The following is a 17,386-nucleotide window of genomic DNA, read 5'->3' on the forward strand; positions in this document are numbered from 1 at the left end:
CTGTAAGAGTCCGGGCATATTAGCGGAGAGGGAGAACGCCACATTGGGGGTTTTGTCTTTGGCGATATTTGCTCATCAGGAAATAATTTAAACGCGATATCAACAAACTGAGCGGGATGTTATCCGACGTCCCGCCTCCCCCCTTTCCGACACAAAGTGCTCGCGCCTCGAGTCGCGCGGCGCTCCAAAGCGCGTTGTCTCCGCCGCTTACAGGACCGACCTCGCAGCGTGGAACAGCAGCGTTATGTATTATTGTTTTCTGTTTTAATTGAAGTTTAAAACGAGGATAGGACTCTCTCCCCGAGGAGCGTCGTTAGCGTCTGCAGTAGCGAAAGTGGCTGGCATCCTGCCAGCCTAATGGCGCCAATCTTAGTGCCCAAACAATCATAAACGCACGTTAACCATTAGGCACGAGGCAAAAAGGGAAAGGGAGGGAGGAAACGAGCGACGATGGGGGGGAAGCGGCCAATGAGAGACGAGGTGGTGTTCCAGCTGAGGACTTAATATTGTGTTGTAATGGCTTGTGGCAAAAAAAAGCGTGGAAAGACAAATGGTGGCTCAGGGAACATCGGAGCGTCGCTTTACGTTAGCCGAAGGTTCTGCTTTTCGGCGGGAGGAGGCCGATGTTTTATTAATCGGACCACAGAGTGCCGCGATTGATGACGGCAGTGAAGATGGGCTTTAATGCACACCGAGCCACACTTCTCTTCCCTCTCTGTGGCTCGTTTTTCTTTCTCCATCTTCTTTCGCCTTTGTGCTTTTAGTCTTCCCCTCTTCCCCTTCACCTTCCGTGTTTGTGGGAAATATTGAAATACATTGGGCAGTTGAGTGATTCAGATTGCAGATGGTTTTGAAATCTCAAATAGGCTTTTCTAACGTCAAAGATGTGGTTCACAAATCTGTCTCCAGCTATAAAGAGACGGTAGGGACGGCTGAAGTCCAGAGGTAGAATCCCGAAGAAGTACAATAAGGGATGAGTCTATCACTTAGATAATCCCAAAGCACTCGGAGAGGAGCACCTAAATGCTTTACAAGAAATGTAAGAGCTATAATCTCTATCAAGAAAGATATGCTGGAGCTTCTGTAGGAGGGGCTTTGCTTTGACATCTCCTGACACCCGTGTGGGCGTTTGAGTTCCTTAACATCGGGGTTGGACCCACATGTTGGGTCACAGGGTTGGAAACGTATCCTAATTGCTTCACAACCCATTGATAGCACCTTGACAGCTCTTGTTATTACGGGGCCGCTTAGACATTTTGAAACCTAAAAAAGAGACTACGCTGCCCACAAAGGTTTTTTTTTTCGTCCTCTCGTAACAGAAGCTCGACGCCAGTGTGTGTGAGAGAAAAAACCCGAACTCGCGGGTCTGAGCTGGCAGGCTGCCGTTGCCGACTCTGACAATGACTCTCAAGTACTAACAATCCCCACGGGGATATTTTTTACAGCGGTACGAGCGCGGCTCGACAGGATGAGGTTTCGGAGATTTAGAGTGAACACAACATCAGTGCTGCCGTGTTAACGGTGACTAACAGTGACTCCGTCTCCGCTTCTGTTACTGTTCCGTCTTTATGAAGTCGGTCTCTCCCTGTTGGATCGCTTCGCTTCCTTTTGTGAATGTTACCCTTTTATTATCTGCGAGCAAATAGAACATTCTTCTTAGCACCCGGCATTGAGCTTGAGTTTATCTTTCTTTTGTGCACAACTATGCAGAGTTTGACATCCTTATGCCACTTAGCCCAGAAGCAGTCTATATGCCTTTGTTTAAATCCCAAGAATCCGATTCCTCATGAAACCTCATACGACCCTTTACGACCTTGTATCAACTTTCTAAAGCAAATTGGCTTTTCTTGCACATGGGAATGATCTCTATGAACAGAGAGGCATCCTGGTGTCTGTTTGGTTTACTTTTTACTCGACATCAATCATGTTGGAGCAGGCTTTTTTGGGTTAAAGGAGGAGCAAAAGAGACGGAACTGATTGGCCGAAAGGCGATCTATCAAACAGCTATCGTCTGACGATGATTCAGCTTTTTTCTTGGTTTGAAATTAGTTCGTTAACTGACTACTGCTGAAATAATCCAGTCGTACATGTTGTTTCTTAACTCCCAACGTTAACTCTTGAATAACACGTATACCATGATCCCAACCGACAGCCCGTCATTTTGAATTGTGCAATTTCAGTCCACGTTTCTGACATTTACGTGCGCTTTACTTTTCACAAAATTCCCGTGCAGAATGAATCAGATCGAGCTCATATTTGCTCGGTACAATGCAAAGACCTTTGAGAGGAAAAACAATGAAATGTTTTAATACAACATTGTTGCCGTGGTTGAGCGGCGATTAAAAAAAAAAAAAAAAAAATCTTTCCCCATAAAACAGGAAGTTGTTGTACTTCGTCAAATGTCCAGGCCATGTCAAATAAAGGGAATTTACAGTCCCAGTCCCTTTCATAACCCATGAACTGTTTGTCGAGGAGTTTTAGTTTTATTCTTTCTGCTTTTATTGTTCTGTTGCATTCCACCGGTTGAGATTTAAGCAGGAAATGTGTGACAAAAAGGAAAACGCATATCTTAAATAAAGATGTGGGACCTTCAATTTCAAATATGCAGCTCAGCGGCGCTGGTAGCGATGTCTGAGCTGTGGTTGTGTGCTGTGACGCCGTAGCGTGTGAGCGTCTGCTGTCTTGTGCTGAGCTTGAAGGCAGAGACACAAAATCGTCCGTCCTGTCCTCAAAAACGCTGCTTTGCTCATTCTTCGCCGCAAAAGGCAAACTGCACATCTATCTGTAATACATCTCCTATCATCGCCTCAGCGGCTATTTAAGCTGCATGCATTCTTGTGTGACTGGAGAAGAGAAAGAGGGGAGTGTGCTTTCAAATTCCCCCCCTCAGACCGGCTTATATCATCACACACTCTCCCTCGGCTTTCTTTTTTTTCTTTCCTTTTTTAATGACGGTTGCAAAAAAAGACGCTTCAAATATTCTATGCCTGGCAAAAAAGGCAGGACGTTTTTGATGGAGTTCACAGGAGCAGCTGAACATTTAGGGGGGAATAAATTAGCAGCTTGGCTCTCTGGTGTCGTGCCAAGACTTCTGGGAAGTAATCCAGCACCTTGGAAAGACGAGATTTGGATGCCATACTGGGTGCACCATAATTTGAGGTTAATTGAATTGAAAATCCCCCTCCGCCTCACCCGAAATAAATAAATAAATACAAGTCTCCAGTAGGAGATGAAGACAGAAAATACAGCAGCCTTTGGATTATTCACGCCCCTGGTTTCTGAACTCAAATTAACTGATAATGGTAAATTGTCATTTAAAAACCGCATTTCCCTCGTTGGACACGTGTGAAGCACAGCTGGCCGCGCTGTAATGCGTTATCTTCTTCATGTAGTTTCTGGTGTTTGTGACGAAGTTTTAATGAATGGGGGAAAGATGCGACGCGTTCCCGCAGCAGACACGGTAAATGTTCCGGTGTTCGGTGAATGTTCCGGCGTTCGGTGAATGTTCCGGTGTTCGGTAAATGTTCCGGTGTTCGGTGAATGTTCCGGTGTTCGGTGAATGTTCCGGTATTAAGTAAATGTTCCGGTGTTCGGTAAATGTTTCGGTGTTCGGTAAACGAGGTCTGCGGCGGTGACCCCGGACATCAACGTCGTCTCGTGCCCTCTTTCGTGTCCCGGATTTCACATTTATAATAGTGACTAATGTGTTTGCGGACGTCGGCCCGCTCTCATTACGGTGATTTATGGCCCCCGCCAATTTTTCAGTCGACCAGACGAGCCGCATTCCAATTTTTTCCCGGGTCAAATTAACCATTCACAATTAGACGCGGTAACCTTTCCCCCTTTCCCTTCTCCTCGGCTGAATGTGCTGTACATACAATACAAATGTTCTTTGTTTAATCTCGCTGGCTGTCATTATGAAGGTTATATAAGAACCCTCCCATGTAGGGTAAAAGTGGAGCCTGAATCAATCTCCGACTGGTTAATAGCCACTGGGCTGATTTATTGTCGTATTATGAAGGTGAAGGCTCGCCCTTTCCTCTAAAGGTGGCACCAACCTTATGGAGGCTCTCAGCCTCCGTTTCTGTGTCAAATCCCTGCAGCGCAAATTTATTCCGGGATGAGTTTAATATAGAATAATTAAACCTTAGTTGTACAGGTGAATTAATTACATTTTTTAATTACAGGTGACAAATTACACGGGCGAAAAAATATGACTTGTTCAATAATACGGTGTAGATAGGTGTGCATATGAACATGTATTTAATTAAATGTAAGAAGCATTCAACGCAAAAGCAGATTGAACAAGCAGAAACAAACCCCCAGTATAACAAAGCCTATACATGCAGTCAGGAACTATAAAGAATATATCCTACTATTCTACCTTACCGGGGAAAACCAGCACAGTGGATTTGAACTGTGTTGCTGACTTGCAGCTTTAAAGGTCCATCCATTCATTTCCTGCTGCTCATCCGGGATCGGGCCGGCGGTGGCAGCAGGCTAAGCTCAGGTAGTCCGGACTCTGCTCTCCCGGGTGACCCAGAGGCGTTCCCTAGCTACATGAGACGTGTAATCTCTCTAGTTTGTTCTGGGCTCCACCCCATGGTCTTCTACCAATGGGTTTACATGGAAAACCTCCAAAGGAAGACATCCAGAACACTGAAAAATCTCCTTACATTGCCACGAAATTATCCTATAGTGTCTTGTTAACCAGTTTATAGAGTGCTTACAATCTAACTTTGCCTCTAAAACTTGGGGATCATTGAAGGCCTTCAGTTCTCACAATATAATGAAGATACAAACGCCCTACAATCAAAGCTGGAAGTCAACAGTTCTTTATCGCTTGTGTCCCATCACTCTCCCACTGCCCTGCATGGTGATGTCGTAAGAACAACGTATCTATCGTGTTTAATGATCCATCCTCCATCCCAAAGCTATTGGCAGTAGCTTAACACATATAACGTTGGTTTATTTGAGACCGAACCCCTTCAGGGCAGTTTGATAGGCAGCTTTCCTCACTCTGGTCTTAAATTACTGCCCTGCTCTAATTTGTGCGTCTCTGCTTTAATGATGTCGAGTCAGATCTGTCAGGTCTCGCCCAAACACTCTGGTTTGGACGGCCTTGTCCAGGGGGGAAGTAATGTTGGGTTTTGGTGCTGCTCTCGTTAAAAAAAAAAAAATCCTAGGCGAGCGAAGGGAAGTAAGGATGGGAGGGAGACACAGGGAAGAGACAGATCCGAGGACCTGCTGGCCTCGCGTTTGTTGCTTTTGGCTGGTCCCCGCCGTCTGCGGCGTCTCAGCTGTCCGCCGGAATCAGGAGCGTCACTCCGAGAGGCGGCCGCTGCCAAACGGCATCAAAGCAGGCCAAGGACAAGCGGAGTGACGGGGTAGGAGATGAAGAGAGAGAACAAGGGAGGGACAAAAAGCAAAGCCAGAATGAAGCAGGAAGAAAACAACAGAGTCCGCAGAGATAAAGTCTGTCTGTCATTGTAACAGCTGCAGATTAGACTGTGAAGGTTTGAAAGGACCGTCGCATTTTCCTCCATCCTCTCCTCTGATATTCAGAATCCAATTAGGTGGTTGTGTTGGAGGGGGGTTGCTCGGTGACAGTGGCCCATTTGTATAACACGCTATCAATGAGGAACACCAACGGAGGCAATATTTTATTAATGTCTGCATGTATTCTGCAAATAATGGTCATTTTTTTTATCAGGTGTGTGGGTGTAGAAGTTTAAAAGCAGATGCAGGTATCCTCAGAATTGAGTTACAGGGTGAAGGCTTCCCTTTCATGACATGATTAGGCTGCTGATAGTGAAAATATGTTGTGTGTAGTAATCTGGTTATTTTTTTTGTCCAGAAGCACAACTTTTCTGCACGGGGTAGTTGGACAAAGGTAAATTTAATCTTCGTCAGTCCATCATGTCGGTGTCTAAAAGCAACAGCTACAGCTTCCAGACTGTCTGACATGACTTTGAAGTCGCCCCATTGGTTTAAAGAATACAAGCGATGTTATTTTTATCAATATGATCAATAAAACCACCACTGTATGTGTCGTGTCGGGCTGGGAAACGAAAAGGGTACTTCTCATTGAAGGACTGAGGCTCCATCCAGAATTGTTTTCTTCCGAATAACCCTTTTTAACGAAAGAAAGAGTGTTTCAAGGGTTTTTTGTTGGGACTAATGGTTCCATTTCAAAGGCCCTTTTCATCAAAGGAGTCCTCCAGGGATCGTTCAGGGCATGGGTGTGAAAAGATCCTGCCAACTCACTCACCCAAAACTGGTGATTGTGAACCATGATTGTTTGGGCTGGGGGGGTTTCGGTCCACCACCGTCAGCATCGGCCCTCGAGGAGACTCGAGAGACCCGAAGGCTGCTGGAAGGCGTTCCCAGGGCACCGGGCTAAACTGTGAAATTAAACCTGGGTCGGTTCTGGTTAGCACTTTTAGAAAGGTGGAAAGCTTCTGGGTGGAACAATTACACCATATAAGGGTCCTCTGGAGAACCTTTTCGAGGGGGTTCTGGGTTAAACTGTTCACAGAAAAAGGTACAACCCATTGGGTTCTAGATAGAACACTCTTTAAGGGTTACTGGAACATTTATTAAAGGTTCGACCAGGAACCAGGATTCTCCTACGGGGACCAGCCCTTTCATTATTTATTAATTCAGACTTTAGTGCCGATACGATATCTCAATTTTGAAACTGTAATTGAAACCAAACATTCTCAGATACCACTCTTTTAGGAATGTATATTTAATGCTAAAAAAAATCTGTTTTTAATTCAACAAAATACCCACTCAGCAATTGAGCCTAGAGAGCCCAATAATGTTGTTTGGCATAACCAGACTAAACCAAATGCATAAAAAAAAGGTTTGTTCTAAGGCATTTTTTAGTTTCTGATTCCAAGGACAGTGAGAAAAACGTTAAAATTCCCCAAAACTACTGCATCTATTTTTTCATGATTCTCATTTGACTAGCTAATGTAATGTTTATTTATTTATTTATTTTACTGAGCTTCCTCTGAAACAGCTTGGAGCCCCCCTGGGGAGGCCCGTCTTGCACTTTGAAGTTCTCTGTTGTAGACAAGCGCTTTGGTTAATTGAAACGGTTTGTGTTCCAGACAGACCGATTAAGAAAAAGAAACACTGCCGAGTCACGTCTCTCTGGTGGAGGCCACGTGCTCAATATCGCGTGTGTCTGTATTGGGAAATGTATGGTTTCTATTAATAATACACGTTCCACCTTTGAATCAGATTCTATCAAGAACCCAACACAGAGGGTTGTACATGTATCTGTGAACAGTTAGACCCAGAACCCCCAATGAAGGTTCTCCAAAGGTGTACTTATTCCACCCAGAACCTTTTACACCTTTCTAAAAGTACTAACCAGAACCTACTCAGGGGGTTCTCCCAATGTATGTCCGTCTGCACGTCTGTCTGTCTACCTACCGACTCAAAAGGTGGACGACGTGATAGCCGGAACCATTTTTGGGCCGGTTGGTTGGCACCATATTGGATTTTATCCGGAGTTTCTGCAGTCAAGATGGCATTAAATGCAACATGTTCAGGACTGACAAATTGAATGTGTAAATCATGGCTTTTATCACATTCATGATTTACTCCCCCCAAAAATAGAGTAGTCATAATCATTTAGTGCCAGTGCCACTTTTTAGTCCTTTTCACGCGGTTTCTCTGTGACGGTTGACGGCGTCTCGGCTTTGGAAAACGCAGACGGACAGCGACTGAAACGTGGCCTCCAGTCCAGCTTCTAATATTTTTTTATTTTTTTTTATTGACCTGTCAGAACTGACTGGACGTTTTCAGCAGAAAGATTTATAGGCTCCATTAGAGGAAGGATTGATTTCTTTCATAGGCGTCTCTGAGGAGAGGACGGAGAAAAGTGTGTCGTATGTACCGCCGTCCCTTTGATTGATTAATGCTTTCTTTCAAGGGTTTTTTTTGGCTCCACTTTTCTCTCCGTATCTCTATATTTTGTCACCTTCCAGTGTATCTGCTGTTTCTGCAGAAGGAGCGGGACATTTATCAGTTCCTGCAGCTTGAAGAAAGGCTTTGAATCCCTTTTTTGATTTGAACCGACGACCAAGAGTTTTGAAATAATGTAATAAAAATGATTGTGTTGTTTGCTCCCGGACCATAAACTGAACTGATAAGTATCTGCAATACCCTCATCAGGCTTTATGAATTCTGTCTGGTAAACCGATCGTAAGCATTTTATTTATTTATTTATTTTTTCCAAAAGGCTTTATGACCGCACATGTTCGAAAAGGGCTGATTTAATGTAATGCCTCACAGTTGGATTCTTTCTCTTTGGGGTAACATTCGGTCTTATGACTACAGTAAAGATATATATTTAAAAACATAACTATATATATAGTCTGAGTGCAGGAAAGTAAGTGATCTTTTTTTTTCTTCCCCGGGCCGGGTGAGAGTGCGATGTGGGCCTGCAGGGACACATTTCAGTCTGGAGCATGTGGCCGAGGCAGATGTCTGGTTTGATGGTGCCTGCTAATGGTTTAGTTTCCGTTTGATCTCCTTTTGTAAGAGAGCGTAGAAGGGATGTTTTTTTCTTCTTCTTTCATTTGGGGACAACTTATTGAAGCGCTGCCCTTTCATCTCACCACGGCTCCAATTTTCCCCTGACGAGCCTATTGTGCTCTTTCGGAGATGTGAAGAAAAAAAACAAAAAAACATCTCGTAACGATGGGACGCGAGCGTCCTTCTGATCGTCTCCCGTCTCTGTGCAGAGCACCTGAAGGCGGCCCTGGAGGAGTACATGGTGAGGTTGCCCAAGGTTCGCATCCTGAGGACCAAGAAGAGGGAGGGGCTGATCAGGACTCGCCTGCTGGGCGCCGGCGCCGCCAGAGGGGAGGTCATCACCTTCCTGGACTCCCACTGCGAGTCCAACGTCAACTGGCTGCCTCCGCTGCTGGGTGAGGAACACAGAAGCACCACGCGTGCACTCTTTTTCACTAACTTGCATCCTTATTGTGTGATGAGCTGCTAAAATTGCCTCGTTTGTTGATAATGTAGAAAAACATGAAAGTACCGTTTTTTTCCGTCGTCCTTCCAAAGTTTACACTTTTCGCATTTATCCGCGACCTTCAAAAGACACGCCCATCAATTTCCCATCAACTGTCTCCCTGCGTCCGTGTCTCTCAGACCGAATCGCCCAGAACCGGAAGACCATCGTGTGTCCGATGATCGACGTGATCGACCACGACAACTTCGGCTACGAGACGCAGGCGGGGGACGCCATGCGAGGGGCGTTCGACTGGGAAATGTACTACAAACGGATCCCCATCCCTCCGGAGCTGCAGAAGGACGACCCCAGCGAGCCCTTCGAGTGAGTGACAGATTTCTTTTGTTACGTTTGCTACAGGATTTGAACCCTAATTGTGTTTGTGCACATTGACGATTGCACCCGCGTGTTGCACAGGACGGGCGATGGCAGGGCTGCAGTTTGGGTTAATAGTCTCCAAAGCGTCAGACCACATTGACGCTCGTCTCCTGTTTGGCCTTCTGTCCACTCTGAGCTGGCACTTTTAAAAGTGACCTCGAAAACGCAAGATGTTTTCAGATTAATCCGCCTCAGTGTGGATGTAATCTGCAGTACGTGACGGTAATCTTTCTCTCTTGTGTAACACATACTACCAGCACCAAGTCATATGAACATTCAATATGTCTGGAACATGTTTTTTGGGGTTATGAGTTGTTTTTTTTAGCAAGGATTCCTTGGTTGTCCACACACTTTTTTTCTTCTTCTTCTTCCTCTCCGGGCAGAAAGATTATGGCGACTGACCAATAATTGGATGTTATTGTTTAGATCAGTCATCGTAAGATGGCGATACAAACTTATTGGGTTATTGATTGTGTGTAATGATGTCGAGCAAACTTAATTTTAATTAGGGAAAAAAATGAATCTGTCTGTTGTTGGGTTCATTGGAAATAAATGAATATTAACAGAGTGTGAAAGTTCTGTCTTGACCTGGGAAAACAGTATGTTTATCCAAACAAGACTACGAGAAAAGCAGTCAAAAGTTCATGCGTCCTCATTAACACCATGTTGAAATATGTTTTTTTGCTTACGCAAATTCAGCTTTTTTTGTAATTTGCAGATTTGTTTATTGAGCAAAATGCCATATTGCCGTTTCCAGTCTCTCAAAGATTTCACATCATTCTTAAATGCATTTTAAGAAGCTTCGGTCTGTTATTTTATTGTGTCGCCTCGGGGTGGGGGGGATTGTGATTTGAGTTCCTCGCGGTTTGACATTCTGTACTCGAGAGATTAAATGGTAATGAGCGTAATCACGAACTCTAACGTTCCTCCATCGCAAACAGGACCAATAGCGTCCTTGATACGCAGCACTTTCATGGCAGGTAACCTTTAAGTAATGGAAGCCAGAATAAATAAGCCATACCCAGAGACACATTTTGCCATTTGTAAGGGCCCCCCAAAAAAAACTGCATGTAATGCCAGACACTCCATTTGTGAGCCCCGGGGGATTAGGGAGACAAGCTTTCTCTCTGTCTGGACGCCAAAAGACTATTTGGGTGTCCTGGGAAATAGGTATCGTCAGGTGGCCGAGAGAGGGGGGGGGGGGCGGGGGCGGTGGTGCAGGAAGATAAGAGACTAAAGAAGAAGAAATGAGCTGCAGAACAATCAGAATCAATCCTCATTTCGTGAATTAGTCTGCTCTTCTATTGCCCGATGAAATGACCTTCATCAGTGCAAATCCAATTTGAGTCGCAAAGATTTTCATTTTCATTCTGATAGACATTGACGCAGCGGAGAGCGAGGCACGGTGGGACGGCTAAATCCATCTCGGAGGTGTGTGTGTGTGTGTGTGTGTGTGTGTGTGTGTGTGTGTGTGTGTGTGTGTGTGTGTGTGTGTGTGTGTGTGTGTGTGTGTGTGTGTGCGCGCGCGTGGGAGTACGATTTCACCCTCGTTCTCAAGCCTCTGTCACTGTCTCTTTTGTCAGTGCCGTCACCTCTCTCTCTCTTTCTCTCCCCGTCTTTTTCTTTTCTTTTCTTCCCCCTCTCTCTCTCTCTCTCTCTCTCCTCCGGGCTTCAATGTTTCATTTAGCAAAAAGCTGCAAGGTCAAGAGACTGAAATAGAGAATATCAACTGGAGCATTTCTAATTGGTCTAAATTGTGAGTTGGGATGTTCACGCCGCATTGTGTTAAACCGCCTTATCCTTCAGCGGACTAACGCGGCGTCTCAGGAAGACCAGCAGGGATGTCGTCCAGCTGGAGAAAGGAATACCTGCTCCTGGCAAATGTTGCCACAACAGAAGCAGACCTACAACCGTTTTAGCAAAGTAACATTGACAAATGTGCTATTTAAATAAAGAGCTTTTTATCCCAAAATACGTGAAGAGAAGTACAAATCTTACCAGACATTAAATCCCAAACCGATTTTTTGTCAGTAAAGAAATATCGACTTAATGTTAACAACGTATGCCAAACGGTCCACTGCATCAGTTAAATAATGGCATTTGAATACAGTATAACCTAAATATAAGGCATTGTTTGGGAGCTGTTGAGGTCAGTTCGGTCAGACACAGTGGTGCTTTGACCTGAATCCAACGTCAGCGCGCTAATATGTTCACAAAGACTCCTTTGACATGCTGAAGTTTAGCCGGTGATATGAACACGCCTGAAGATGGATGGATGGATGGATGGATGGATGGATGAAGGACAGATGGAAGATAGATGGATCGATGAAGGACAGATGGAAGGTTAGATGGATGAATGGATGGAAGATAGATAGATGGATGGATGAAGGACATATAAAAGATGGATGGATAAAGGACTTATGCAAGATGGATGGATGGATGGATGAAGGACAGATGGAAGGTTGGATGGTTGGATGGATGAAAGATAAAAGCTTAGATGGATGGATGAAGGACAGATAGAAAGATAGATAAATGGATAAAAGATGGCTGGATGCAAAACAATGTTTCCCCAAAAATCCGTTCCTGAACGTCGGCTAAACGAAGCAGTTCCTTAGCAACGCAGCAGCAGCAGGTTTGCTGACTTTGGGTCAGTTTGCTGCGATTTAAATGAAGTGGCGTGCAGCTGCAGAGGTGAGCTCCTCTGGATGTGAACAGCGGCTCCGCGTTTGACCAGCGCTTCTATTTCCGTTGTAACCCGACCAGAGTGTGTTCACGAGTATGCTCCAGAATTTGTGGAACATGCCCGACACCTCATGTACAGCTGTACTAGCGCTATGAAGCTGAAATAAATATCACAATATTAATAATAACAATCTGACATTGATCATGATATGTCAAAAGTAGTAGCATACAAAATTATCAAGTTGGGGTCCACAGCAATGAGCTGACCTCCGTCGCTATTACATTAAAATTGACTAATAATCATGATAAACACGATAGGGTGATAAAAGTCAACAACACTATTGTTCAGACTTGAAGTCTCTGTGTGTTCCCTTTAGCATTACTTCTTCAACACCATTAACACCCTCACCGCTTTTCATATTTTCTGGTCAATTTCCGATAAATCTACACTGAATAAATATATCAACTGGAGGAAATCAATCATGCTAAAGCTTCAGTGTGACATTATTCCAATGATACGTTGAGTAATATAGGTATTGTCCGCGAAGGAATTCACCAGATGCGGTCTCTTTACATGAAGTAAAATATCTAAATATTTACTATCACTATCATACATACCTGTTAGCTGTGGAAGCTAAGTTAGCAAGACTTGCCAAAGCTAATTACAGCGCAGTAATTAGCCCCCTCACTCCTCTTTCCAAGCTAATTACTGCTGTGTCAAGTGAAAACCGCAGCTTTTAATATTCAAATGCTTCCACTGTGACGAGTTCTGGTGTTTTTGTTTCAAGCTGTCACTTTATTTTCTCTCTTTTTTTCCTGCATTTGAAAGCCGGCGCTAGCTGCCGGCGTGACGGTGATTAACGTCTTAGCGGCCGTAAACGCACCGCGGTTTATAAAAGCCTCGAGGCAAAACAAATAAATAAAAAATGTGCCTTTCTTCGAGTCATAATATTTAACCTCATATGTAATAGTTGGTGACAAACAGCGGTTAAGGAATTAACGCTAAAACGTGTTTATTGGCAAACATTTGTAGCCTGCAGCGGCTATCTGGTGAATTAAACAGGAACTGGTTGAGAAACCAGCTTCAGCAGGTTTTTAGTTTTTACTTCACACAACCCCTTAAACTGGTTGCTTGATTAGCAATTTCTTTGCTTCATTTCACTTCATAATTTAGGGGGAGGGGGAGTGTTTCTTTGCGAAGACTAATTAAAATGTTTCCAATAAAACAGTTAAAAACTTTACAAAAACAAAACGGGGTAAAGTAAAATTAAAAATGTGGACTATTCCTCCATGGACAAATGTCACTTTTGGGTTTTGCAAGAAAAGCGAGAAACCCAAATATATATCTTTTGAATCATTCCTCTGCTCACTGCATTTGCCCTGTCAGTCTTTTTCACTGTTCTGTCTATTCTGCTGAGACAGTTGAGCACAGTCTCTGGCACTATATTTACTCGACCAATTTCAAAATAAAACTCCCACAATGGAGCAAAAAAAAAGTACTGTGAATAGCATGTTCGCAACTTTTTTCTGCATAGAAACCCTCCACAATGCAATATGTCACATACAAATGTATTTTTTATATTTTTTAAATATATTTTGTCTGCTTGTTTCTGACATTTCTGACCCCTAAGAAATGAGGCAAAAGATGGCTGGAGAGAAAAGAGATCCACGAAACCGGCGAAAGAGTCTAATTTTCTGAACCTCCGTGTCCCGTAGGTCTCCAGTGATGGCCGGCGGGCTGTTTGCCGTGGACCGGAAGTGGTTCTGGGAGCTGGGAGGATACGACTCGGGGCTGGAGATCTGGGGAGGAGAACAGTACGAGATCTCCTTCAAGGTAAAAAAAATATAAAAATCTAGAGAAAATATTTAATGGTGTCCCTTTTTAAAACACCTCTATGTCAATTTTGAACGTGTGTCTTGAAAGTGAGAGAGTCCTTCCATGTTCCATGTCCGTGTATTTGTACTGAATACGTGTAGAATATAACGAGCATTATGAACCATGCGTGAGCAATATTTAAATCCGCTAAACGTTCTTTATTGTTTATTTAATTGGATGTTTAATGTGAGTGGTATTAAAATAATATGGGATCGTTTTGACAGATTTATGTGCATCACCGTCTGCTGTGTCTTCAATATTTTTGATCACATGAATTGCACGTGTACGCTCTTCAGAGTTCTTGCAGTCATGGAAAATCTAGAGAAATCATTATTTCCAGGCCTGGAAAAGTCCTTGAAAAAAGGAAAAATCCCTAAAGTGTTGTGAAAATCATATAAATGTGTTATATTCATATGTTCATGATGTTCATTTACGCTGAGTTTGGATTAGTTAATATGCTTTTAAAAGAAAGACGCTCAAATTATAAGCAGGCATACATACAGGCATCTCCATAAATGTTTATTCTTTTAATTAAACTATTGTCTTTCATTCATTTGTGTCATTTAAGGAATACTGTATGCTCTCATTGTCAGTTTAAATACTATGTCTTATCACTTTTTTTAATGTTTACACTCAGATTTCACGAAATGTTTGCTCATGGAAATTTAGTTTAAAGTCATGGAAATGTGTATGAACCCTGGTTCTTATGTCTTTTGCATGCTTATGTTGCATACAGCCGCACATATAGTAGCATTTATTATTCAGATAAACATGTAGAGAGAGATTTATTTACACATGTTGGGATAAAAATATTTGATCTCTGCTGTCATCACAGTCATGTTAAATCCTCTGCCCCACTAAAAAAGGTCTTGATTCAAGTTCTGCTCGAATTGCCCAATTTTATTTCCGGTTGATCACAGAAGGGGACCGGCGGGTTGTTGGGTCTCTGTCTCTAGTTAGAGAGCACTTCCTCATTCAGAACCAACATGCATCTGAACGCATCGATATCGCGACACTGTGTTGCTTTTTAAAGGAGGGATGATTGCCTTCCGCATGTTTCTACTAATGAGTCATTTGTTTATCTGCAGCTCTTCTACTAAATAAAAAAAAAAATAACAATAATGTTCAGCCCGTGAGACATTCCTCATTATGGTTTCCGCTCTTGTTTCAGTCGTTTGAGCTGAACATACTCTGCTGCATGGAGGACTCTCGACATCAATCACACTCAGAATACCATATTAGATCATGCTTTAGTCTGGCGCTTCAGCATGAATTATTCTACCTCGTGGCCGTAACTGCCCGCGACTCGGCCGGCATGTTAAGAGCTCGTCTCCCCCTCCGCTGCCTCCGTCAGCGCGCTCTGGACGGACAAAAAAACGTCCCGTCACAATAATTAAATTCTGGTTCCAACGTCTTTTTGTCGTCTCACTCAATTAGGCACAAAAGACCAGTGCCGGTGTAATTTGATTTGATTAGACGTTTGCATTATATTCACCTTCTGCCGCGTCGTCTTTGTAATGCATTCACATCGTGTTGCTCTGTTTTGCTAATTACCTCCGCCAAGGAGGTTACGCGCCGCCGCCGGATGATAGAAAAACAACGGGATTCTCATGAAACTTGTGTAGAAGTGTTGCGTGGGCCAAGAAAAGAACCTTCCCAATGTTGGATTAACCCATTACTGTTCACATTCGGTAAAGGCGCAGGACATCAAGTTAAATGTCTGGACCGCGAGAGCGTCACAAGCAATTATGGAGATGTCTTGAGACAAAATGGTGGCAGTGCTAGCCGCGCAAAAGATGCTAACGGCGTCCACAGTGCTGACAGAGCTAACAATGTCAAACTGAGGGTGAACTAAGCCGATCCAAAAGTGTCTTATACTGTGAAGTATCTCTCCTGACCACCAGGGGGCGACTCCTCTGGTTGTATAGAAGTCTATGCTTCATGTGTTGAAGCTGCATTCTCTCTCCTGACCACCAGGGGGCGACTCCTCTGGTTGTATAGAAGTCTATATAAAAGACTACTACTCTCTTGATGTATTCCCTCAGTAAACATTGTAAACATGAGTTTATGTCTCAATCTCTAGTTTCAAGTCTTCTTCAATATATCATGATGTTCATTTAGTAAATTATGGTTAAATTTAAAGTCAAGGATCATATAGAGGAGTGTGCTGTCGGGCAGGAAGACTTTGATTGACAGGCAGCTTACGCTATGATAAGAATTTTCAATTTAATCCGACCGGCGTTGAACTCAAACTCCGGAGGTCGCCTGCAGTGCGGCGGCCCTGTTATTAAGCTCAAGTGTTTCGGTCTGAGATGAAGACGATGGGAGGGATCGACGCAGCGGGTCAGAGCTGTGGAGAAGGGTGGAATCCAATCTGTTATTCCCCCCCGATCCTGTTTGTCCAAGCTGAACCGGCTCAACGAACCCGACAAGGAGTAATTGAATTGAAACGGAAGCCAGCTGATGTCCACTCTGGGCGATCAGGAAGGGGAGCGATGCAGAATAACAACAGACTGACGGGGAAATTATCAAGTCCACAAGGAAAGTCCATCGGCGAACGGACAACATTTTCCTCACGTTATTATTGACCCACTGAGCCGCTCTACGTCCATCATCAGCCATCTTGAGCCTTGAGAAATGTGGATTATAACGAAGCAGTTTTGGGAGATTCTGTCCACGACAGGAGAAGCAGTTGGATGGCGAAGGTGTGAGAGCTTGTGGAGGACGGCGTGCTGTGAGGGTGGAACGAAAGGTCAAGGCTAAGAATATGAACAATGAAATAGTTTAGCATTAGACATGGTTCTCTTGAGTAATCGAGACCGCACAATCAGTTGAAAAGGGGGTCAAAATGGTGATCTCCATTCATTGCTTTAAGATGAAATGAGTATCAGGACTGTAGATTTACGGACAACCTTCTTGATAATCAGTCCTTTTTTACTGTTTAAAGAACTTAAAGTTTAAGTCAAAATGACAAAACATTCACTGGTTCCATGTTGTGTTGTACTGTGGGTTTGACTCCCCGACGTGGGCTCGATAACAAAATGTTTGTTTTTTAGGTTCGGCATGACGCCATTACAATAAAAAGGCATTGTGAATGTTTAATTGGGAAAAAACTAGAGCAAAAAACTAGCCCCTCCACCCAAACGCGTGTTGATTTCACCGACTGTTTCATCGATTACTATTAATTGATAAAAAAGCGAGACTTAGCTGTGTCACCCTCTCAAAGATGGACTCATCTTATCTCAAACCAACTTCTTCTGTCTGACCTTCTGTTCCAATTAAGCACAAAGTAACACGTCCCCCCGCCCAAATCTATCTTTTGAAATGTCTAAATACTCGCACCCCGTGGCGTTAAGAAGCGCCGGCGCCTTTCAGGAATAAGCGTAACAAATCCAATTTGCGTCTTCTTCATT

At 43.7% G+C, this 17,386-nt stretch overlaps 1 protein-coding gene across 1 annotated transcript in view; it reads left to right on the forward strand.

The window, feature by feature from the left end:
• LOC137802644 (polypeptide N-acetylgalactosaminyltransferase 10-like) overlaps positions 1–17,386 on the forward strand; it is a 70,429-nt gene that overhangs the window by 42,400 nt on the left and 10,643 nt on the right. The window contains exons 5-7 of the mRNA XM_068600670.1: positions 8,763–8,948; positions 9,178–9,361; positions 13,814–13,931. Coding sequence (XP_068456771.1) covers positions 8,763–8,948; positions 9,178–9,361; positions 13,814–13,931 — 488 coding nt within the window. The remainder of the gene's footprint in view (positions 1–8,762; positions 8,949–9,177; positions 9,362–13,813; positions 13,932–17,386) is intronic.

Source organism: Clinocottus analis, unplaced genomic scaffold (genome assembly GCF_023055335.1).
Source record: "Clinocottus analis isolate CAN_PGR_092001 unplaced genomic scaffold, fCliAna1.0.p SCAF_5, whole genome shotgun sequence".
Lineage (NCBI taxonomy): Eukaryota > Metazoa > Chordata > Actinopteri > Perciformes > Cottidae > Clinocottus > Clinocottus analis.